The sequence below is a fragment of the Pygocentrus nattereri genome, chromosome 19, assembly GCF_015220715.1.
Source record: "Pygocentrus nattereri isolate fPygNat1 chromosome 19, fPygNat1.pri, whole genome shotgun sequence".
NCBI classification, from domain to species: Eukaryota; Metazoa; Chordata; class Actinopteri; order Characiformes; family Serrasalmidae; genus Pygocentrus; species Pygocentrus nattereri.
Genome location: NC_051229.1, coordinates 18,476,514 through 18,502,422, shown reverse-complemented (window position 1 = coordinate 18,502,422; position 25,909 = coordinate 18,476,514). Strand labels below are relative to the sequence as shown.

The 25,909-nt window shown below is 37.9% G+C and overlaps 1 protein-coding gene across 1 annotated transcript; it reads left to right on the top strand.

The window, feature by feature from the left end:
* The first annotated feature begins 1,842 nt into the window (after positions 1 to 1,842).
* On the top strand, positions 1,843 to 25,909 carry rab31 (RAB31, member RAS oncogene family). The gene is made up of 7 exons (XM_017697214.2): positions 1,843 to 2,059; positions 3,182 to 3,261; positions 9,703 to 9,784; positions 15,681 to 15,752; positions 17,047 to 17,153; positions 18,078 to 18,187; positions 18,835 to 25,909. The coding sequence occupies exons 1-7, from the start codon at positions 2,024 to 2,026 to the stop codon at positions 18,930 to 18,932; spliced, it is 585 nt and encodes a 194-aa protein (XP_017552703.1). The 5' UTR covers positions 1,843 to 2,023; the 3' UTR covers positions 18,933 to 25,909.

Below are 25,909 nucleotides of genomic sequence, written 5' to 3'. Positions count from 1 at the left end.
ATTAAAAAAAAAAGTCAATACACACTATGATCTATGCAGTAAAAGCTTGATACATGAAATTAATGAAAATATTGTTCCCTGGCATATAGAAATATTTTACTGCAAATATATAACATACTGACTATTGTAACTGCATTGGTATGTATTCAACTATGTATCAAACATATGTATGGACTGTATATTATGTATGTACACTATAATGGACAAAAGTATTAGGAGCTTCATGAAATGGGTTTCCTTGGCTGAGCAACTACACACAAGCCTAAGACCAAAATGTACAATGCCAAGTGTCGGATGGAGTGGTGTAAAGTACACCGCCACTGGAGCACTGGAAGCGTACTATCTGGCAGTCTTATGGACGAATCTGGGTTTGGCAAATGCCAGGAGAACGTTGCCTGTCTGATTGCACTGTGCACTCTGAAGTTTGGTGGAGGAGGGATAATGTTATGGATTGATTTTCATTTTGCAGGAGTTGGCCTGGGCCCCTTAGTTTCAGTGAAGGGAAATCTTAATGCTTCAGCAGACCAATACATTTTGGACAACTGCATGCTTCCAACATTGTGGGAACAATTTGGGGAAGACCCTATTCTCTTCCAGCATGACTGAGCTCCAGTGCCCAAAGCAAGGTCCCCAAAGACATGGCTGGGTGTGTTTGGTGTGAAAGAACTTGGATAAACTACTTCAAGTTCTTTGGATTAAGAACTTGTGCCAGGCCCTCTTGTCCAACATAAGTGTCTGACCTCACAAGTGCCCTGGATGAATAGCTAAAAATTCCCACAGACACACTCCAAAATCCCAGAAGAGTGGAAGCTGCTATAGCTGCAAAGCTGCCACTCCATATTAATCGCTATGGATTTAGAATTGGATGTCAAAAAGCTCCTGTCGGTCTAATGCATAGGTGTCCCAACTTTCTCCATACAGTGTATGTTCAATATCTGATACTTATTTGTACACAGCATAGATGTACATATATTTTGAAATATGGCTGTGCCTTCATGATATTTGTCCATATATGCCTGTATATCAGATTTCCGTATGGGTCTGCAATGTGAGTCGCTGTCATCATTCAGGTACACTGAGATTAAAGACAAATATATTAATTTGTATTCCTCACTTGTCAGGGCACATTGTCTACCGAGCCTTTATTTAAGACTAATGTTTCTTTGTCTTCAGAAAGCTGCACAGTCGTAGGACTAAAGTTATTAACAGCTTTAAAAATGGAATATAATACTCTATTATAATATATATCTATTGTAATTATATTATACACTAGTATACGGTTTTTATTTAATGTTCTGAAAGTTAAAACAGGTTACAGTTCGTTATCCATAAAGTGCTAGTACTCAGGCCTACTGCTTGCCTCCTCTTCCTCCTTATAGCCATTTTCAGCTCATAAACGAATCGATTCTTTTAAACCGACCCTTTTAAATGAATCTTTCGAACCGATTCGCAACTAAATCGAACTTGCACTGTATATGTCATGTTATAGACTAACGACTTCTAATAAAATTCGAGTTTGAACATGAGTAAGAATAGGAATAATAAGCCTGGAGTATTGGAGATTTTTCCTGGCACTGTTGTCCTTGATTTGCTTATTAGCGGACAGGACACTGCTTCTGTAAATTTCTGCTTTACGTTTGTGACAATGACTATTTTAACCATTACTGTATAGTATAAAAATGAACAATATAAAATTTGTAAATATTCTAAACTTAAATGAATGCTTAAATCTGAAATTCGATTTGTTCGACTGAATCGGTTCGTTAAGCTGACTCTTTTCTCTAATTCTTCTGGATTTACGTAAAGAGCGATTCAAGCGTCACGTGACCTGAATGACAGCGCTGTGGTGTCCTGTTGCTCCGGCTCGGTTTCCATTAGCTGTGAGCAGGAGATGGTCAGTGGAGCCCAGGGGCAGGGTTTGGGTTTTATTGAGGAAAAGGCCGCTGTAAAAACGGTGGCAGAGAGACAGTAATACCAAAGAGACGGCTGGGAATAATGCTTCGTCGGTCGTAGGCGGTGTGAAATGGCCATTAGGGAGCTGAAAGTGTGTCTTCTGGGGGTAAGTGAAAAAAATAAAGTTCCCTCCTCAGAATCCTCAGCATTCCTCCGTCTGCCTGTCTGCGGTCAGGACGCTCAGAAACCGGGCAGCGAAAGCTGGACGAGCGTCGCGGGGTTTGTTGATCGTTTCTGCTCGAGTTTTTCGAGAATGGCAGCCTGGCAAGCGAAGAGATGCTAAAAGTGGCCTAGCAGCAGAAAAAAAAGTTTCCTTCCAGTGATGCGAGGGGTTGTTACTGTTAATGCGCTACACAAATGACTGGGTCCTGACTGTTGGAGCCTATTTTTAGGGATGTATTTTTCACTCCTGTTGCAGTTTCGTGGATGTAATGCTGGTAGAAGATGAGCTCTGAGATGAAAAGCGATACTTCAGCACAAAATGTGAACCAGAAAAACACATCTCAGGAAAGTCCACAGCTAAATATAAAGCCATGACGTCATCGTCCGGCTTGAACTAGACAACAAATGCCACTGAATTATGTTTTACACAAAGAAAGCTATAGTAAATTTAAAGCTTGTGTTATGGGCTTTCTCAGTTTGTTTTACTTAGTCTCGACAGTAAAGGTGTGTACTATACAATATATACATACATATATACATACATCGTATCGTAAAAAACTCCCTGCAGTGTTATGATATTACATTTTGCCATGTCACCCACCTCTAATACAATATACCAGATATGAGGATATTAAGGCTGATATACTCTAGTTATACAAATGTGCTCAAATTGTCCTGTCCAAAAATGCTGGTGTGTATAATGTACAAAAAGTCTGAATAAAAACGGAATAAAAGAAGTTAGTGGGAAAATATATAGCCACATAAACGTGTGGTACTGGTTAAGTAATGGGTTTGGAAGACTGACATGTGTTGTCAGTGTTTCTTTTTATTTTCTTTAGCTGTTGTCGACTGCTTATGTCTCTAATTTATTTTTATAATGTGGATAACCTTAGCTGGTAGTATTGTGTACATTATTTCAGTGAGTCAAGTCTAGGCAAGGCGCCTCTTTTTTTGGGGGAATGCTATAAAAGATGGACCTAAATGTTAGAGCTTCTTCTAAATGAACCTGTTGATAAACAAACATTTCAGGACATTTTTCTTGACCTGTTTTTCCTTTGAACCACAGGACACAGGAGTTGGGAAGTCAAGTATTGTCTGTAGATTCGTCCAGGACCACTTTGACCACAACATAAGTCCGACCATTGGGTAAGTTTCCATTTTCAATACACCCCCATGTGTGCCGTTAGGGTCTAGAAGTGGTTTTGACCTCCAGATTTACCCGAAGCTGGAGTCAGATAAGTTTGATTTAGGACTGGGAGAACTGACCTCATCCTGTCTTCGCTGGTGCAGGAATGCATGGCCTCGGTTATGTTCATGAGTCAACCCGCTGCAGCTGAGTAAGGCACATTTCTGTTATTTCTTCTCAGACTTGTTTAGATAAGCACTTTTTTAAATGCACAGCTGCTCCCAAACAAGCCACTAAAATAAGCAAATATGAGTTTTGCAAATGCAGCCATTCTTTTATGTAATCCCTCAGCAGTAGAGCACTGTCAGTGATCTCCACAGCAAGGCTGAGGAGTCCTACACTGAAAAAGAGTTTAGTTCATTCAAAAGTTTTAGCTTTTGGTTTGCTTACTTTTGGCTGTGACTGCGTTGACAATAATTTATTCATAAACACTTTTGAATTATTACTACTTTCAGTGTACAGTTAGGGCTGGGCAGTGTGGAAAAATACAATATTGTGCGCACTTCATTTATTGATGAGCATCAAGTAGATGTTATTCATTTCTCAGGAGATATTTCTGAGGAGATTAGATATAAGATAACTCACTCATATAAGGAAGAGGAAAGTAAAATAAAAGCATGTTGTGACTCAGTGTGACAATTTATCTCAACAGCGATTAATGATGAATATCGTCATACAGTACATACTGTACAGTAGTTTGGTACAAACATGGATCTTGCCAGCTTTCACCTTGATTCTACCAGAGATTGATTGCGGCATTGTCACTATAATGAACAATTTGAGTATTAATGTTAGTCTCATCATCTTCAGCCTTTGTTAATTGTTTCAAATCTTGTTAAAGCATTTGGTTGTCATCATGAGTGGAAAACATCAGTTATTGTTCCAGTTTGAATCGAAACAAAGTGAAAGCTTGCATGTTTTTCTCATCATCATGGTGAAACCTATGCATCACCGGTGATGCAGTACGGTTTTTTGCATTTTTGAGATTTGATCTTAAAAGTGTCACAGAGTAGCCACACTCGGTCTCCCTCTGTCTCTGGTTTCATACCAAATAAATGAGTAACTAATGGTATGTAGCATGTGGTTATTATTATATAGCATATTGTTACTTTAGTCATACGTAAGGTGCACTGTAGCGACGTCTGTAACGACTGCCACGTTTGTTCCCTGGATATGCTGAGATAAAAGTGGAAAATGCCTGATTTATGGTGTGAAATACTGTTTGACCCCTTCCTGATTTCTTATCCTTTTGCATGTTTGTCAAACTTAAATGTTGCAGATCACCAAACAAATTTAAATATTAACACAAGTAAACACAAAATGCAGTTTATAAATGAAGGTCTTTATTATTAAGGGAAAAAGAAATCTGAACCTACAGGACCCTGTGTGAAAAAGTGTTTGCCCCTAAACCTAATAACTGGTTGGGCCACCCTTAGCAGCAACAACTGCAATTAAGCATTTGCAATAACTGGCACTGAGTCTTTTACAGCGCTGTGGAGGAATTTTGGCCCACTCATCTTTCCAGAATTGTTGTACTTCAGCCACATTGGAGGGATTCCAAGCATGAACCACCTTTTTAAGGCCATGCCACAGCATCACAGTCGGATTCAGGTCAGGACTTTGACTAGGCCAGTCTTAATTTTGTTTTTCTTAAGCCATTCAGTGGTGGACTTGCTGGTGTGTTTTGGATCATTGTCCTGCTGCAGAACCCAAGTGCGCTTCAGCTTGAGGTCACGAACAGATGGCCGGACATTCTCCTTCAGGATTTTTTGGTAGACAGCAGAATTCATGGTTCCATTTACCACAGCATGGTAAGATGGTCCTGAAGCAGGAAAACAGACCATCACACTACCACCACCATATTTTACTGTTGGTATGATGTTCCTTTTCTGAAATGCTGTGTTACTTCTATGCCAGATTAAATGGGGCATACACCTTCCAAAAAGTTCAACTTTTGTCTCGTCAGTCCACAGAGTATTCTCCCAAAGTCTTGGGAATCATCAAGATGTTTTCTGTCAAAACTGCGATGATCCTTTGTGCTCTTTTTGCTCAGCAATGGTTTTTGTCTTGGAACTCTGCCATGCAGGCCATTTTTGCCCAGTCTCTTTCTTATGGTGGAGTCGTGAACACTGACAACTGAAGGGAGTGAGGCCTGCAGTTCTTTGGATGTTGTTGTGGGGTCTTTTGTGACCTCTTGGATGAGTCGTCGCTGCGCTCCTGGGGTAATTTTGGTCGGCCGGCCACTCCTGGGAAGATTCAGCACTGTTCCATGTTTTCGCCATCTGTGGATAATGGCTCTGACTGTGGTTTGCTGGATTCCCAAAGCTTTGGAGATGGCTTTATAACCTTTTCCAGACATAGATAGATAGATAGATAGATAGATAGATAGATAGATAGATAGATAGATAGATAGATAGATAGATCTCAGTTACTCTGTTTCTCAATTGTTCCTGAATTTCTTTGGATCGCAGCATGATGTCTAACTTTTCAGGATCTTTTGGTCTACTTCACTTTGTCAGGCAGGTCCTATTTAAGTGATTTCTTTATTGAGAACAGGTGTGGCAGTAATCAGGCCTGGGTGTGGCTAGAGAAATTGAACTCAGCTTTCCAAAGATGTGATAAACCAGGAGACCCTGACTGTGGATTCTTATGGTTTCCCACCTTTAGCATACAGCTCCTCTAGCTAATTCATCAGCTAATTACTAAGCCCTGTATGAGTTATTGTGTGAATTGGAAAACCTGTTCACAATGTTCACACCTGTCAAAACTAACTGAACTAATTTAATTAGTCCATGCAAAAACAAGGTAGGTGTGAAAACACCCTAAGTCAAATGTGTTAGAATAGGAAAAGCAGGGGGACTGGATTGAGGGACAGAGATAATGCTAAATTACAGTGAGGGGAAACGAGTATTCAGAACATTTAATTAATTTCCAGAGCATATATCCACTTCAGATTTATGCACTTTATATCTTTTCCTTTTGTACTTGTACATTGGAACAGAAAAGTGTGTATTTGTGAGTATAAGCGACTATACATTTAAAAAATAAAAGTGATATTAAAAAAAGCATTCGGACACTATATTAAAATATATAAAGGTTAATAGATGTATGTATGTAAAAGTTAAAAATAACCTTTCTGCAAATATAAAAAAATACAAATATTCTCATGCAAATTGCTTTGGTATCATTATTAAAGGTGTTGCCAAAGGTTGGTAAGATAAGTAGCAATCATGGAGAAGGGGAAGGAACTTCCTAAAGTTCTCAGTGACATTATTAAACACTCGAATGTAAAAAGCTGCAGAGTCATAGCAAATACCTTACACATGTCAGTCTGTATAATTGGTTCAATAATACTTAAGTGGAAAGTTCATGGAACCATAACTAATTAGAGAGAGAAGACAGTGGTCATATGAAAAGAGTTGCAGGATGACCAGAAAGCAGGAGGAACAACAAGCAATGAACTGCACTGCAATCATATCCATTCCCATTCAAAACTCTTCTGCTAAAAAAGAAGCTCAGAGATGCAAAACATTTACACACAAACAGTTAGACCAATCAGAAGTCTTTTGGAAGAATGTAGGCTGGTCAGATAAAATGAAAATAGAACACATTGGCAAGTTTGTTTGGAGAACGAACTGTTGCGCAGATGATCCCAAGAACACTATACCCACAGTGAAGCATGGAGGTGGGAGTATCTTGATAGGCATGGGTTTCTCTGCAGATGGCATTACGCCATCGAGAGAAAAGTGAATGAAATGAGGTACCAGTACATATTACAAGAGAGTTTGATCTCCTCAGCCAAAAAGGTAGAGAAGTTGACTTTTCAACAAGAGGATGGAGGATTTTGCCATTGCAAGTCTTTCAGAGACCTTTGCGATTTTTAAGTTTATAAATACATACTTTTTTTTCCATATTTATTTAAAATTGTGTTGTGTAATAAATGAAATTATGCACTGGATGTTTATTAAATAACAAAACTGTATCTGACATGAATGTAGCTATTAGGACTATGTCTACACAATATATCGTTTGTTACTTGGAATTACAGTATTTCACCTTGCACTGTGGATACTGTCAAAGAATGTTACATAACGCAGGCTAGTCTTTACTCATATAACATAAAGGGTTTCATAACTTGTTAAAATATTGCAAGATCTCACAACAGTAATGTGTAGCAGTATAATCACAATCTGCTCTTTTGTACATATCTTGCAGTGCTTATTCGTGCAGTTCAGCAAGAAGGCCTTTACAGGAGCCTTGTTGGGAATGACGTTATTTAAGCCACATCAGAGGTGGTTCCAGTTACACACTCTGAATCAAAAGCATCAGGGTGATTAACAGCAGGATTACATTACAACCACTCATACACACCAAACACAATTTGTTTAACTAAAACAAGTGACATCATTTACCTCACCCTCTGTTAATTTCCCCAAATTTCACAGGTGGCCACTAATCTCTGTTGTCCTCTGTGATTGGCATCACAACAATCATGATGGCTAAATGGATGCGTCTCTACAACTTGTACCGACTGTCAAAAACATGAGTTTGTCTTCTTGTGCATTTCCAAAAGCAGCTCAACCTGGGGTGCAGACGTCAGAGCGATATATGAAAACATTTTTTTACATCGGAAATAAGACTTTGAAAATAATCTCTGACACCACAACTTTTTGGTTTGATTATATTTCTTCACAAAGTGATTCAGTGCACCCTGAAATCTCCAATAGAATGAATCAAGTCCATTCAATTCATTTGATTATTTTGTTGTGTTTGTTAGTTTCAGTTATTTATAATGCTTTTTATGGTGTATAAACACACTATTAGACCACAGTTAGTTCTGACCTCGTACAAAAATGGGCAGATAATAATGATAATGGGCAGAGGTTTGTTGTGCTTACAAATTACAGTCTAGTTGTACCAGAAAATCCAAAATTAATAATAAATGTCAATCGGAATAATAAACTCCAGTACCTCACAGTATAGAGCTCTCTCTCTCTCATGCATTACTGTGTAATTATAAAACAGTTAGTTTAGGTCCTATAATCTGATTGGCTGAGCTGCATTTAAAGCCACTGTAAAATCTACGATATACCACGGCTATGACCGCCTCACAGCAACTGAACTCTGTGTTTCTGCTCCATGGCACGAAAAAAAACCTTGGGCTTTTAATGGAATACACTTTGACTCTCATGCTGCTCGCACGGAGCACCAAGTATATACTTATAAAGCAAAAGTTTTTGCATTAAATAGTGTTGTTATCATATGTTCAATCTTATGTGACAAAAACTTATAGGCAACAGACTGTTCTCCTCATTCAGCGGTCAGTGGTTGCTTACAGTGATACAGCAATGATACAGCACTCTAAATGTCATGATTGGCTCCTCCCACTCCATGTGCCTTTTTGTTTTGGTTTGTCCATGTGCGTTTGTTTTGGTTTAAGTCCTGCCCCCTGTTTGGCTGCTCTGCCCCTGATTGTGTTCACCTGTCCCTCATTGTTCCGTGTATTTAAGCCCTGGGTTTGCCCCTTGTGTTTGCCAGTCTTTGTATGATTGTACCGGTCTCTGTTGAATGTGCTTGTCTGTGTGAACAGTTGTATTCTGCCATCTATCATGTCTTACCCTCGTTCTATCCGTGTTGGCTCTTTGACCTTGGACCGCTTTGACTATGACCCTGGATTTGCCTATAATAAATCTCACTTATCTCAGCGTGTGTGTCCGCCTCCTCGCTCCCCCTTAGACTAAAGGAACTATTTTTCTTGGTGGAGCACCTGGTTATGTTGATAATAATGAATAATAATTTAAATAACGATCCAAAACATTGTGTATTTTTAATATATTTTATGTTGGCCGCTGTTTAATAAAAGCATTAAGCCACAATAAGCCACGTTGGTTACTATGATTCAGCAGGCTTCCCCATGATAAAATTGCAGTAACCCATATGGCTTATTATGGCTTATTGCTTTATTGAACTATGGCAAACGTGTTCCACTATTGTAGACAGTTAAGCAGACAGTTAAAATCGAATCTTTTGATTGAACAGAACTGTGATAGAATGTAGTAAAACTTTGTATGTGACTTTTTGACTTTTGAGTTTTGACTTTTTACAGAAGGTGGAATGTTTTACTTGGTCTCTGATTGAGATATTTTAAGAATTCAAAAAGTAACATATACAAAACAGGAGCATGAACATTACAAAATTGATGCAGTAGATTCACCCCCTTCAGACTGATCCATCACCATACATCATCATTCATGCATTTCTCACTTCAGTTCATATCAAGAACAGAGAACAGTTTTACAGCGTTTAAGGAGGACACCATGTCAGAGATCCGCCCACTGTCACCTCCACTAAAGCCTTTGTGTCACACTGTGTTCTTACCTGTTTTTATTTCTGTTTTTCAGTGCATCATTTTTAACCAAGACTGTCCCCTGCGGCAATGAGCTTCACAAGTTCCTGATCTGGGACACGGCTGGGCAGGAGCGGGTAGGTGTCTCATTTTTATTCAAACCACACACCTAGCAGTTGATGTTTTGTTGATTATAATCCCCCCCCCCCCCCCGAAAGTACCCCCACCAGTACAGGTGTGAATGTTAAGTATGTGCATGTTGTATCGACTGTCTGTCACAGCCTGAGCCTTGTTCTATTTAAAAGCAGAGTCGGAGCTGCTGTATTCAAAACATGTCTTGGCCTGATATCACATTCTGCTGGAAAACGTTACTGTTCTCTGTTTCTCATAAAATTAAATGACATTCCTTTTTATTGAGTTTAAGTCCACATCATTAATATGAAATAATAGCAATCATTCATGCTAATCGGCAGTATGGGCAAACATACTTAGCACAGACCAGTTAATTTCACTTTCTAATTCTCTTTTTAAACCAGATGGAAGCATCAAAAGCTGTTGGGCATATTCTCACAGTTTAGCTTCATTTAAATTTCATAGAACTGTGGGGATTTACCCAAAAGAAGTTACTGAACCTGAAAAACACTTCACTTTCTTATATTTATATATGACTAGAGACCGTGTCTGTGTGTGTGTGAAGAGCTGAATGCTGTGGTTTGCAGTGCTACACGATATATTGTCTGTACTAGCATACTGTAATTAGTGGCGTGCAACAGTTGATTGATTTTATTTGTAACACTATAGATAGTGCGCAAGCATTATAGTAGTCTGTTGCATTAAGTAGAGCCATCCTTGTTGTTTTTTTTAGCTTTTAAAAATTCTATTTTGTGCACTCTACTCACCATATCCGTGACCTGACAGTTAACTACAGTGTATGAAATTTACAATCCACTCAGAGCAACCCATGTCAGGTTTGTAAGACATTCATCTAGTTTAGAGTAGCAACACTGACAAAACATGGGTTATTAACTTTATTAATGCTAAGTTTCACTCTGTGATAATGTGATGTACAGTACCACTCTGTTTATTTTTTTCCAGTCAAAATGGTACAAGTTATTCATTTTTCAGTAAAAGTCTCTGAGGAGATTAGATATATTAAGATAACATAAGGAAGGGAAGGTCAAAGGAAAATGAGTAAATAACTCCTAAGAGTTGTGCAAGAGCTGGTAGACACCAAAACTGTCACCATCAGATAAACAGCACTTAAAGCATTAGTCTTTGAGAGAGAGGAGAAAATCAAGCTCCACTCTGCTTCAGATCTGAAAACATCCACAGGTGATTCTGTCCATCCTTCCACTGTGACAAGACAACTCGACACTATTAGTCTGAAAGGATGTGCAGCAAAAAGGAAAAAATGCAGTTCAAACAAAGAAGCTGCTGGTGTTCTCAGAACAATGGACTGACCACCCCAGAGTCCAGACCTGAACATCACTGAAAGTGTGTGGGATTATTTCGATCGTGAGAAGCAGAAAATGCAACCAACCATGTGTGTGTAAAACTGAAAGCACATCTCCTGAAAAGAATAAAAGCTGTAATTAAGGCTGGAGAATATGACAATATTTATTAATATTGTGATAAATTATGTCACAATGTGCTTTACTGAGTATATTGTGAATATCATTAGTACTTATAGAACATTGACCAACTGCATGTTAATTACAAAAAGAACATATTTAGGCTGATTTAACTGGGTTTGGTTGCCTGCAGTTTGAGAAATGCTGAATAAAAATCATTGTATTCATAGATTTTGCTAATATTTTTTAAATGTGGTTTCACCAGTTCTTTTTACACATTAATAAATATTGTGACATATTGTGATATTTTTTGCAATATTCCCTACCACTATCTATAATAAAGTGAAAGGTGCACACAGTAAATATTCAAAGATGTAATATTATGTTTAATTGTTAAAGCTTTTGTGTAATTTTTGAAGGCTTTTTAAAATTTATTTTATTTGAATACATTTTTATTTTATCTGACTCCTGCCCAGTACTGTATATGAAAAATCTCTTTAGTCTCAGAGCTATCAAAAAAAGTTGAATTAGTTCGCTCTCCAGCTAAATATTATACAGTTCTTAGTGTGTTGTGTGTTATTAAATGCAAACAACACGCAACATACTAGAGAATATCTTACTTTTATACATGTTCTAGTATATAAACATGGAAAGCATCGGCTTGCATCTACAATAGATGTCTAAAGTGAGTGTTTTCACCTGCCCTGCACAGTTTTTATGTTTTCTCTACCCACTGAGTCAAATCATTAGCTAATGATCAAGTCCTTCTTGTGTGTTTGAGCAAGAAAACACAAAATTGTGCAGTGTAGGCGGGCCCACAGGACTGCAGTTGGTAAACATTGATCTAAATAGATGGGAATTACATCAGTAACCGCTGAGGCCAAGATTTATTCTGGGTTGGACACTGTAGTGATTCAAAACAGCCATGTATTTATCTCCCTACAGATAGTGAGGGTCTCTGAAGCACATCTCTAACAATAAAAGTATGTAAATATGCTCTTCTAGGTTTGAATACAGCAGCTCAGCCAGAGCTTTTTTTAATATATAAATCTGTGGCCTTCATTGTAAAATGAACATGAAGTTTGAATCCCTTAGTTAATAGGAAAGCCAGAGTATTGTTATGACATCTAGTAGCTATTGCCCCATCTTACCATTGACAAAATACTCAGTGGTAACAGTTTTTAAATGTTTGGTTTACATTCTGAATCGTCGAGTCTTCAGAACAGGGGTGAACATTTTGGCAAATGTGCAAAGGTTTGATCTAAAGCTGACCACCATCAGTAGCTGATTAATAGTTAACCAGCAATCCTAAAATCAAGAACAGGACCCATCAGAGTGTCAGTCATAAAACTGATAGTTCCACTCCTGAAACCTGTTTGGCTGAGTCACATTCGAAACAGTTGTAAAATACTTGCTAGATGCACACTTATGAGCACACACACCAACTGAACTGTGTTAATGCACTGAGATATTAAAAGTGTTCCTTGTGTTGACTGAGGAATGTAGTACTGACGGTTGGGGTCAGGCAGAAACATGTTAATGAAGTAAAAGAGTCTGAAATCATATTAAACATGCCCTACATTATCACCCGGTTTTGTTTGAACTGAGGATGTTTCATGTATCACGTTTGAGGAACTATAATATGTACATGATTATATGACTAAAACTAAAAAGATGACAAAATGACTGGAATATATAATGAGGGCTGTAGTCTAAAGTTAAATTTATCATTGCCAGCAGGACGGGCACATGGGACACACAGGACATGGCAAATTGCATTAATTGATTGATGAATTGTAAAACATTAATTGATCATTTTACAATTTTAATGTTACCCTTGCCTATTCAAAAAAGGAATTGTTGTTTATCCGACATGAAATGAAGTTTTTGGTCAGTTGTTGCAATGCCGTGTTAAGTGAAATCATTAGAAAATTTTTAATCTACCCTTGAAAGAATTTCTCTGCTAGTTTAAATTAATTGTGAATTAATTATAATGTAATTACAACATGCTTTTTTGTTAGTTTGTTAAGTTGCATTGTAAAGCTGTTGAAGTCTAGGACCAGGCTTAATCTGTGAGATCGTTGCTAAATGTCAGCAAGTACACGATCATACTCAATTGAAGTTGAAGGCTGTGTTAAAGTAATGTGTAGGTGTCATCCTTGTGTTAGTGTGTCTTCATAGATTGCAACGTATCTTAAGAAAACTGGTGTAGCATCACTTTACTAATATACAGAGAGACCACATAAACACACTAAGGCAGGTTCTGGCTGATTCACAGACTCATGTGAAAATGTGAGTGTGTGTGAGTGTGTGTGTGTGTGAGTGTGTGTGTGTGTGAGTGTGAGTGTGTGTGAGTGTGAGTGTGAAAGGAAAATGCTGAGCCGGCATGTTGTCTGCCCTGATGTTGTAAGTGTTAATGTCATGATTGTGTCCTGTCCTCACTGGAAAAACGTTGCTCACTGTAATACGTTTGGGCAGTGCGGCTATCTTCCCCTTTGTGATGTATTTCCTGTTTTGACAGCACATGAACTGAATAACTGACTGAGAGATGAAACGTGCAGGATTGTGGTTTGGTTTTTCAGGGTTACCATTTTTGTCACCCAATATATATATATGGAATGTTATCTCTTTTATTAGGAACTGATACATCCCTAAGACGATGGCTTTGTATTAGGAATTTTATATTAGTGCATTGATACATACACAAATGAACATTACAGAATACAAATGTGTAAAAAATACTACTACAAAATAATGCAATAAATTATGGCTCAGGTATTATGTAAAGCATTAACGCAGCAAGTTATTAACTTTTCTTTTTTAATCAGTTATCGCATTTTTTTTTTTTATATCACTTATCGCATTTTCCTAGATTGCCCCGTTACCCCTTGTAGTAGTAGTCTAGGTTGAAGCCCAGCTGCTCACACGCTGTATGTTGTTATGATGGAATCTGCAGTTGTAGCCCTCTCTTATTGAAATAAAGCTTTTAAAGTGACCACCTTAATACCTTCGGCAAACAACACTGGTCAGTTTTTGGGGAGACCTTTGGATAAATCAACAAGCAGCTAAGTAACAGCAGCAACAGCAACGTGGAAAGCTCCAGTTCCCCTCCGGAGCCTCCACTGAAACGAGAATTCATGAGTATGAACAAGAGCGAAAGGCTATAGTCACTTTTGTTGTGTATGATATGATACATACAGTTATTGTTTGAAACATGCAGCCGCTGTTCTTCTCACTGGACATTGATGGTGAGAATTAAAAACTGCATCGAGTGTGTATACGTGCACTCAACAGTCCGAACATAATCAGATTTCTGCAGTCATCTGATTATTCAAAATAACACCATACTCCAATCTAGAAATCCAATGAAGAGCTGGATTTTAGCCCAGTAATGAGATTTCTTAGTGCGTCTATACTCCTCCTCCGATTTCTGTCGGATTGCTTAGTCTGCACATACACAAGAACTTGTGGTGGTTGTCACAAGATGGCAGCAAAGCACCTTTGGAGTGGCGCTGAAACCAAACACAAAATAAAGGATTTAAATATTCTTCATCTTCTAGATGGTGTAAGTTCATATTTTCAGGTAAAGTGGTGCGGTGTTAAAAAAAAAAACGTGGCATGAAGCTTGAGTTTTATGCTATGTTTATGGTATGTCTTCTTCTGTGAGTCTGTTGGCTGGTTGCAAAGCAGAAGTACAATTATTGCTTGACTCATGTAGACCTGGGGTTTCCCCATTATCTGATTACTCAAGTGTATGTCAACGTGTTGATTGGATAACTGACAAAATCTAATTTTCTGCAGTTAACAGATTATTGAGTGCATGTAAATGCACTCATATGGAAATCATGTGATCATTAAATATAAATACTAATAAATGCTTATTTTTTTCCCCCTCATATACAGTCATATAACGTTTGAACACCCCCAGTCAGTGTTTTGTTGATGAAAACACATCAACACATCCTCTTCACTGAACTAACTTAAATATGGCATTTTTCTGCAAATTAGTTTTGAAAAACACAAAATATAAAATTTGAGAACTTTTGTCAACAGTTTTTTTTCCTAGTGTGTTAAATTCAGCAACATTAAACATTGTTCCCCTTAAAAGATTCGTCAACTTGTTTTCACTTATTTTCATGAAAAAAAAAACAGATCATATTATTTTACCAGGGGTGCCCAAGCTTTTGCATATCACTGTATCTATAACAAAATGAACTGCATTTAATAGAAAAAAAAATATTCTGGGACAAACTTCATAGAATAAGATTATAATGTGATTAATCGCAGTGAACTTTTAAAAAAAGCTCTACAGTAAACACAGACACAGTCACAAATGGTATTACAAATCTACATTATCCAAGATATTTACCTAAATGTACAGGCTTTATACAATCATATATATTAGCTTACACTGTGGATCATGTACTGTATTATTAAATAATGTATTGTTCCCTCCCTTCAGTTTCACTCATTGGCCCCCATGTACTACAGAGGATCTGCTGCTGCGGTCATTGTTTATGATATAACCAAACTGGTAAGTTTCTCTGCTATACAGTTTGTAGTGGATAAGCTGTTAAACTAACTTACACATCATATATAGGGACATTGTAAGTACTTGAAAGTCCTTTCCATGTATTTGATACAATAGCATTGCACATATATTTCTTTTCGCCCTGTGACGGACTGGCGACCTGCCCAGGGTGTTTCCAGCTTTTCTTCCAATAACTGCTGGGATGGGCTCCAGCGCCCCCCACAAGGATAAGCAGCTTAGATGAAGTGTGTGTGTTTTCTTTTCTTGACGGTTAGACAGTAACACACATACAGAGGGCGAATGCTAGGCAGGGTTTTTAAGAGGGGTGGAGGGGTCCCAGGTGTCCTATAAGAGTAAAGGCATCCCCCATAAGAGAGACAAAATTGATGCTTGACAAAATGAATGACTTCACACAAAGTGACACTGTATTCTAAGTTTTCGTTGTTGTAATTATACAACATCATGCAGAGAGACACACTTAAAACTGAAACTTAACTATGAATTAAAACGTTTTAAATTATATTATTATTTAATTAGCTGAGAAAAGGTGGGCTATTAGACGTACTTGCCACACCACTTCTTGTAAGCTTTTAAGTGTAAAATGTTATGTTTGATAACATGAAATTAAAAACGATGTTACAAAATAAGGCTACTGTAAAAGTACCACCACTCACTGAAAAACCTTTGTCCACAAGATCTTAGTTACTTACCAGTAACTAATGTTTTGAATTGCCAAAAGAGGGACCAGGGTATTGCATCATAAAGACAACCCCAAGTTACCTTCATGGTGCAATGCCAAGGTCAGTAGCCCTTTCACAAATTTTGTGAACAATGTCATTTTGAGTCATGGCTAGTGTTTCATTTATCGTGTCAGGTGTTCTGACCTGTGAAATGTGGTTATTATAATGTTTATTTATTTTGGGGAAAAATGTATGCATGAACTCAAGTTCAAAGACGAAAGTTTCTTCAGGTTTCCAAGTTGATGTCTGTTGATTGGCAGGATGTTTGCAAAAATAAAAAAATAAAAAGAGCAAGGAGAAAAAACAAAGTCATCTGTAGATCATAGTACATTCAGTACAATTCCTTATATGTAATGTATATTAATAAATAATATATTTTAAAATATATTTGGTAAAATATACCAATATTATTTGGCTATGTATTATTTATTAAATATAATATTCAGTCTTTGAGATCAGACTCAAGTGCAATAACATCATCATACAATGATGCTGAGCTCTTTTGTAGATTGACTTCATTATTCTGTGATTGCGTTGTCTGTCCCTTCTACCTGCAGGACTCTTTCCAGACCCTGAAAAAGTGGGTGAAGGAGCTGAAGGAGCATGGTCCAGAGGATATCGTGGTGGCAATAGCAGGAAATAAGAATGACCTGGGTGATATACGGTTAGCATCTTGGTTAGCATTGTCTGTACCTGCCTGAGGACTACAGTTATTGTTTTGCTATATCATTGAATGTGTATAGTAAACTATAAGTACACTGTAAGCTATAGTGTTTCATAGTTAGTGATGAATTGCCATGTGATTTGATTGATATGCAGTGTGTGTCAGCAGGTTCAAGGTTGCACGATTGTTTCGATGTAAAAACATTGCAAAAAAACTGTGAAAGCTGATTTTTTTTTCTTTCTGCAAAACAAGACAATAACTTTTCACCAAATTCAGAAACTGAAAAACATAACCCTTTTGTTAACACATTAAGGCTGATGTGAATGCATGGGCATTTCTGTCATTGAATTAGCTCTTCTCTGTTAATCAAGTGATTTCTCAGCTGTTTTTACTGTATTTTAAAATATGATCTTTAAAAAGCTGAAAATCTATAGATTTATATTTAGTTTGTTTCACAAACTACTTTTTTAAACACATGAATAGGAATATTATGTATGTATTATGTATCGTTGTGTATCAATATTATACTGAGAAAAATCACAGCACATCCATCGATAGAGGAAGTCTTGCGCATCTTTTATACAGCGCTAGAAACTGTGTAATACATTGACCACAGCCGTGACACACACAGTTCGATGGGGTTAGCCTTTGCAAATTGTTGATATAATATCGGCAAGATTGAGGACAGAGACTGGCTGTAAATTAGTACTTTTAGTATAAGTTAGAATGATTTACAAAGGGGATTTATCATGTTAAAAGCTGTTCCTGAAGGGCTAAGGGATTGTCAGTTGTATTGGTAAGCTTCACTGTTTTTTGTAGAGTCTGCATAATGCAACATCGGTCAGTCTTTAGTCCAGTGGGATTTCTGTGACTTCTGAGTTGTGCTTGTGCCCTCTGGTCTTATTCTGGATTATATATTCACAGGGAAGTCCCCACAAAAGAGGCAAAGGAGTTTGCCGAGTCAATTGCAGCGATATTCATTGAAACCAGCGCTAGAAATGCTGTCAACGTTGAGGAACTCTTTCAAAAGATCAGTAAGTATTACTCAAATCTTGTAGATGTCCTCCACTCTTGTTAGGGTACCGATGTAAAATAGCTTATTGCAAACCCTAATTATAGGCATTTGTCTACTGATAGATGTCAGAGTGTAATGTGCATTTGTATGAAAGGGGAACTCCACCAATTTTTCAGTTTCTACATAATTAAATGGATAAGATGTAAACAAAGTCAATCCTGTAATGAGAAACTTACCAGGTCAAAAGTGTTCGTGGTGTTGATGATAGGAGCTAGACATCCTAAAACGTTTTGTTAATCCATTTATTTTAACCAGTTCTTGGTGGAGGGGTAAATGCAGGGCATTGTAAGGCAGAATAGTCCTCAAAGAAAACATTTTTTCAGATGTTCCACTATTTCCACTATCAACATTACTTATAAAAACTCTAAAGATATGTACAGGTTCACAGGTGGTTTTGTATAATAAATAAAATGGCTATGTTTGTGATCATTGCATACCTGGTTTCAAATCACTGTAAGGAAATCTGAGTTTGCAACTTTCTCTGCAATAAACTATTTTATGTCAAACCACCCTGAATGACTTTGTTTACATTGCAATGACAGAATTATGGTAAATTTTTTGAAATATCAGTGGAATTCCCCTTTAAAGCCAGTCTTTGTTCTACAGGTCGGCAGATCCCTCCATTGGAGAACGCAGAAGTGGACAGCAACGAGTCATTCAAGATCACACGCCCGCCACCTGCGTCATCTAGACGGTGCTGTTAGAGATGTGGGACCTATTACTGCTTCGTCATTGCCAGATGTTTGAGTCAGCTTCATAACCCTCATAACCTATAACATGACATTAACCCGATTTCAGCGTTAACATTACAAAAATCAAAAAAGTGAAGAGATTAATTTTAACACACAAGCGGTAAGCATACTGTAGTACATTAGTACTACAATCAGTATAGTTTAAAGAATTGAGCTTCGTGACAAATGAAGTGGATGGAACATTTTCTCCTGCATTCAGTGCAGAACAATGGAACAGAGTTAGCTGGCTAACTCTATAGGACAGCTCAGAGGAATAGAAGTGTCAGTTAAAGCAGGGGTGTCAAACTCCAGGTGCTGAAAGTAGAGGCGTTCAACAAATTTTGTGGCCGAAATGCAGTCTGTGGGCCCCATTTCCCATCACTCAGAAATGTTCAAATCTATTTTGAGAGTGTAGAGTATGACCAAATTATACCCTCTATGTTCAAATCTAGTGAAGGTCCTGGCGACAAGGTTTTTGTCACAACAAGGGGGGACTGTCAGAGATGAGTGATTGATTTCAGTATTTTTTTGGATGCCAATTATTTTGCCAGTATTTTTTTAGTTATGACACTAATGATTTACAAATATAAACTTTCTATACCAAAGCTATTTTTTTTTGTCAGGCTGAATCTCCACCCTCCATGTTTGTGGTTATTTGTCTGCATGTCCAGTGAGTATTCAAGTGTGCCCAGTTTCTCAAATGTGCAAAAAAACACTAAACACTCACTGAAGGCACACTAAATGCACCCTTTGGCAATCCTTTTAATATATAATGTATTCTTGTGGGGCATCTACTTATGGATGTCCCACAAAAATACATTATATATCTGCACAATTGCAGTCTTAATGAATGAATGCATGTTTTTGCTAAATTTGGAAATGTCACACCAGTACATTTTTTTTCCTGTCTAATTTAGCTGTGACCAGTTCTACCAGCCAATAAGGCCTCCCCTCACACGATGCTACCAAGCTGGGAGGGTGGACGCTAACATTTATTCTCCTGTTCAAAATTGAGTCGATTGTTCAAACAGCCGCGAACGTAGTGAGATCGAGCAGACTTGGAGAACACTACCTGCCAATTCTGTTACATCAGCTAATAGATGGCTGCTATCTGCATAAATGCTGACCTACAGTTGTGATCAAATTTATTCAACCCCCACTGAAATAAAGTGTTTTGGCCAGTTTGACATTGATTTTGATCATTTCAGTCATCTTATTTACAATTATATCAAAGAGGCACTTATAAATTAGACAAATATAACATTTATGATGAAATAACCACAAATGTCTTTTCTGTGCTCACATCATTATCAGTTTTATTCAACCCCCTACTGACATTATTTTTTAGTACTTAGTACAACATTCTTTTCCAGTTATGACATCTTTCAAGTGTGAAACATAGCTTGACACAAGTGTCTTGCAGCGACCTATGGGTATCTTAGCCCATTCTTCATGGGCAAAAGCCTCCAGTTCAGTCACATTCTTAGGCTTGCGCGCTGCAACTGCCTTCTTTAGGTCCCACCAGAGGTTCTCAATTGGATTTAAGTCTGGTGACTGCGATGGCCACTCTAGAATGTTCCAGCCTTTCATCTTCAACCATGCTCTAGTGGACTTGGATGTGTGCTTCGGATCATTGTCCTGTTGGAAAGTCCAATGTCTCCCAAGCCGCAGGTTTGTGACTGACTCCATCACATTTTCCTCCAAGATCTCCTGGTACTGAAGGGAATTCATGGTACCCTGCACACGTTGAAGCTTTCCTGTACCATTAGAAGCAAAACAGCCCCAAAGCACAACTGACCCCCCGCCATGCTTCACAGTAGGCAAGGTGTTCTTTTGTTCATAAGCCTGGTTCTTCCTCCTCCAAACATAGCGCTGGTCCATTGGCCCAAACAGTTCTAATTTAGATTCATCTGACCACAGTACACTGTCCCAAAACTTTTGTGGCTTGTCCACATGACTTTTGGCATACTGCAGTCGACTTTTCTTGTTCTTTGGAGTCAGCAAGGGGGTGCGCCTGGGAGTTCTGGCATGGAGGTCTTCGTTATGCAGTGCGCGCCTTATTGTCTGACCTGAAACTTTGGTGCCCACATCTGACAGGTCTTTTTTCAGTTCCTTAGCAGTCACGCGGGGATTTTTCTCCACATTACACTTCAGGGAGCGCACAGCAGTCGCGGTCAGGATCTTCTTTCTGCCACGACCAGGTAGCGTTTCCACTGTGCACTTTAACTTGCGAATGATACTTCCGATAGTGTCTCTTGGAATATTTAACAACTTCGCAATCTTCTTATATCCATTACCATTCTTGTGAAGAGAAATAACCTCTTCTCGTGTCTTCTGGGACCCTTCTCTTGCCTTCACCATGCTTGTAAACACACCCGTAGATGTCTAGAAGGAGCTGAGTATCACAGTCCTTTTAAATCTGCCTAATTGGTGCTTATTATGCTTGATTGCGGCTCGTTGACATCCACAGGTGGTTTTAATACCTGATTGAACTGGAATGAACCTCTGTTCTTAAGAGTGGTAGTCGTAAAGGGGTTGAATAATTGTGTCAATGAAGAAATCACAAAAAGGCCATTTAATACTTTATGACAAAAACAATTGATGCTATTTTAGTTGCATTTAGTTCTTTAACAAGTCCTTGTAAGATTTAATTATGAACGCAATTACAAATGTGCACTGAATTCCATAAAACCCTTCACAGCATTGGGGGTTGAATAAATTTGATCACAACTGTATAAACCTGATCTTATAGCCAAGCTAATGTTTCAAAAACATACATTAAAGCTTTCTAAATAAGAACTTTCCTCTTAAAACCCACTCATGCTGTTTGCACAAAGATTCTGACATTCTCCAGTGTTTTCTTATTTGAGATTGTGCAGTTTAAGAACACATCATGAATCTGATGTAGATTTTTTCTTAGGACTCTTCTCAAGAGCAAATTTAAGAAAAAACATAGATATTGGTGAATGAGGCCCAACGTTCTGGCTACTACACATGCGCATATCTCCACAATAAAGGGGCTTTTCAAACTAATGCCTTATATTATATTATAGGTATTGGCTCCTTTATTAAAGGGTGGTACTTCCTATAATACGTTCCCATGTTTTATAAGATATCTTGTTTATATTTCAACCAGTGAGCTGTTTCCTCCTCTGAATTTAGGCTTGTTTGACTTAACATAATGCAGATCAATTGTCTCCTAGCTCGGGAGTTTTTGCATTACAGTATTTTTTGTTTTTTTTTTTGTCCAATTTGCATCGCCACCACTGGTGTGTCATAACAGAGTATTTGTCCTAATAATCTTCATGGGAGTGAAGCAGCTGCAGTTTTCAGAGCTTAGTCCCCATTGACTGAATGCTTCACCCACAGCCATGTAGACACAAATGGTGGCCACCTTGTGTTTCTCTAGTTATATCAAAAACATGACAAAAAAAAAAACAGTAGACAGCGTCCAAGAGTGGGTCCTCAGTGAATGAGGGTGAATGTGAATAGCTAGAAATGGATTTCAAACTTGTTTGTCACCGTTCTCACCTTCTTTTAATTTTATTAAGTGGAAGGATACATTCCATTACAAAATCAAAAAACTGTATCTTTCTGTTTTTCTACAGCAAATAGATTTTTGTTTGTAGAATGCTCATTGGTTAGAGAGGCGATCAGCTCATTGTCAGAGTAAAGCAGTTTGTGCTCACTGATGTCATGAACAAACATAGGGCACTGTGAGAGAGCCTTATAACTAGAGTTCAGAAGCACTCAAAAAAGTAACAGCGGTGTTTAAGTAGTATTTGCTGTTCAATTTTCAGAAAATTCAAACCACGCTCTATAAGAGCCCATTCATTTTGTACTTGCCTGAGAGTGTTCTGTATCATTTTAATTGCTCTCTCCTCGACTCCTCTGCCAGCTACAACTGGCTGCTCTCACTGACCACCAAGGTGTGGCACACTTCTTCTCAAACAGTCCAATGTCTCTGCTTTCACTATTCCCCCAGCTGTGATCTGTGATGTCCTTGACTAAAAGGCCACAGTACTTCAGAATTTAGTGGGGACCATGATTTAATACACTCGATTCTACAGCTAGTTTCCAAACAACTAATTAATTCCATTGAGTGTTAGTAATAAACATTAAATTCTGCTGTTGTGGCCCTCCAGGACCTGGTTTTGACACCCCTGCTCTTGATCTCTATCAACAGTCCTGGTCTAGTTTTAGCTCTGGTGTCTGATCAGCACAACAGGTTCCTTAAAACAAGGACCTGCCCAATATGGCGCGTTTTTTTTTTCCATTTAGTGTCTGAAAAGTAATGTAATATTAATGCAATTTTTTGTCTGTTTAGACTGGTTATAGCCACAGTATTTTGAACAGGTACTCATTTACCTCAACTCAGCTACAGTATCAACTATAGTATAAAAATCATGCCTAATTTGTCTAATGTAAGAGGCCAAGTAGATTTAAATATCACCGTAAGATTCAATGTTAGAGCCAGCATTTTTCAACCTAATCGCTATCTGCCTGCATTTTACTTTAAATCAAAGCACAGCTAGATAGATGAGATATTTATCTGTGGTAATCAACTTGTAATCTCACAGAGCCAGACATTGTTTGGGAGCAACTTTTTAAACCTTTCGTGCTGGATTCCAGCAACATATGCTGTAACCAAGGGTACATCTCCTGCCCCCAAACCCCTCTAGTCTATGCTCTTGTAACATCTGGAGTAGAGTCAGTAACAAGCAAGACAAACTAGCGAGAGAAATGCTATCACTAGCTCGCAGCACACCAGCATGCTTGATTGGAGGTTTTTGGGGAACTTCTCAGCCAAGCTAATTCACATTACATTCATGGGCTAACAACAGGGTTCATTGGACAATGTAGACAAGCACATCTTCACCCCTTACATTGAGCTCTGCCTTCACGAGGCACTTGATCGGTTTTGTACCTTCTCCTTCAGTTTGCTCCCACCATAACACTGGCTTCAAGTCCTCCTTTGAAGTTCTTACTTATGTCTTCAGGGGGTCGTAAATATGATTTGATAAGTGTTCAACTGGTTTTGGTCGGAAACAAGACGGATGTGCTGTGAATAATGACTTTTTGCTAACTTGTTTTTATGTCATCAAAGAGAGTATTTTGCGTTACTGCAACAACACAAAGAACAGAGGATTTGTGTTACATGGTGTCCAGCTGGAATCATCACATCACATATGCTAATATCCATTTTTACAAGAGTGAATGAGAGCACATTAACTAAAAAGAGTTTAGCCTGCAGTGCTCATGTGTTACAACTCAAGTACTGTATCAGTGGCCGCCATAGCTTTTAAAATTAAAATCAGAAAGTTCTGGCTTCAATATAGATTAATGTCAAAGTAATTTAGACATTAAGTACCATATTTCCCACACGACTTGAAGGCTGCATAAATACGTTCCCACCCATATTTAGCTCACATCTAGCCCTGTGATTCTTCAATAGCAACTATATGCAGAGATGTGGCAGATAGAGATTAGAATGGAAAACATAGGAATATTCCTATTTCCAGCAATGTTAATTAACTTGCCATTTGATAATATGTAAGTATTGTTCAGTGCTCTGTCAGAAGTAGATGATGGATTAATGACGTCCTGATAGGAGTGCAGTGCACAGTCACCTTTTGTGCACACTTATATAATAATCACTCTTGTTTTAGCGTCTTTTAACATTCAGTTAGAACCTGCCTCCAAGTTGTGGTATTTGTTGGTGTGTGTTGAGTTTGGACGTGGCCGTGGCCTTGTGTGATGCACATGTATGATATGTAATATAGTTTTGTCAGATGTCAATACGTTTGCATGATTGAAAAGCTTTCATTCAGCAGCCATTGTACCATTTTACACCTTGCGTCTTTCAGCTCTCATAGGCTATTCTAAACACTGCCACTAATACAGGATTTAGGATAGGTGTATCCAAAACATTTTGAATTATTACTAATCAGTTAATTGTCTTTAAAATTGTGGTACTGTAACAGATGAATATGCTAGTATGTAGAGTAGTTAGTGTTGTACTTTGAATGTGCCTTATTAGAAAAGTGCCTTAACACACAGTATTTACAAGTGTTGTAAAAGTTCATTTGGCTTTTACGGTGGGTGTGTAGACACCTTAGTGTTCAGGGTCATTGACGTTAATATCAAGCAGTATTAAAAGAAAAAACTAGATTCGTTATCGATTGCGCTAAATTTGTAGATTTGTTTTAGTGTTACCTCCACAAGCTGAATGTGGCTATTTATTGATTGTCTCTAAGAGTTCATCCAGGTCCAAAGCACTTTGCTTGGGAAAGAATACCATTACAGAGCGACCAACAGGGGGCAGTGCAAGCTTGTGCCTTAAACCTAAATACGGCATGTTGTGTCTCTGCATACGTGTTTCCGTGAATAAGAAGTCTTTTGCTTCTCTTAATGCATCCTTCAGTATATTAATTGTCAGTTATCACAAAAGCAGCAAAAGGGCAATGCACAGTCTTTTTTGTGGACTGTTAATGAAGTATGTCTTATTACATTAAAATAGTTTTAGCCTAAGAATACTCCTAAGGCACAAAGCCATTAGAACCACAGTGTGAAATGAGAGTAATTCAGTTTCAGTTGAATTAGCAAATTAATTCTACCAGCCCAGTGAGATATGCCGACTGATTATAGTAACCACACAATTAGGCATTCTTTAGTAAGATGAATGCATTCGTTTTATAGTAGGATCCACACAAGAATAACATTTTATCTTAATTTACAACTTATCGAGACTATGTAATGACCAATGCAAACATGTAGATTAGCTCTTGTTGATTATTAAACAGCATTGCTTAGTAATACTGCCTATGCTACCTGCAGCAGCAATGTCCTCATTATTTAGATAAGTTATTAACGTCTGAGTTGACCTTCGCCAACCGGAGTAACATTTTGTATTTTAAACGATTTGTTAATAAATATGTATTTGTACTCTT

What these genes read in the sequence shown, in the direction of transcription:
- rab31 (XM_017697214.2), top strand. Translation starts at nt 2,024, where the DNA reads ATGGCCATTAGGGAGCTGAAAGTGTGTCTTCTGGGG. An exon ending in ACACGGCTGGGCAGGAGCGG is followed by an intron (nt 9,785 to 15,680) that starts GTAGGTGTCTCA and finishes CCCTCCCTTCAG; the next exon opens with TTTCACTCATTGGCCCCCAT. An exon ending in AATGACCTGGGTGATATACG is followed by an intron (nt 17,154 to 18,077) that starts GTTAGCATCTTG and finishes ATATATTCACAG; the next exon opens with GGAAGTCCCCACAAAAGAGG.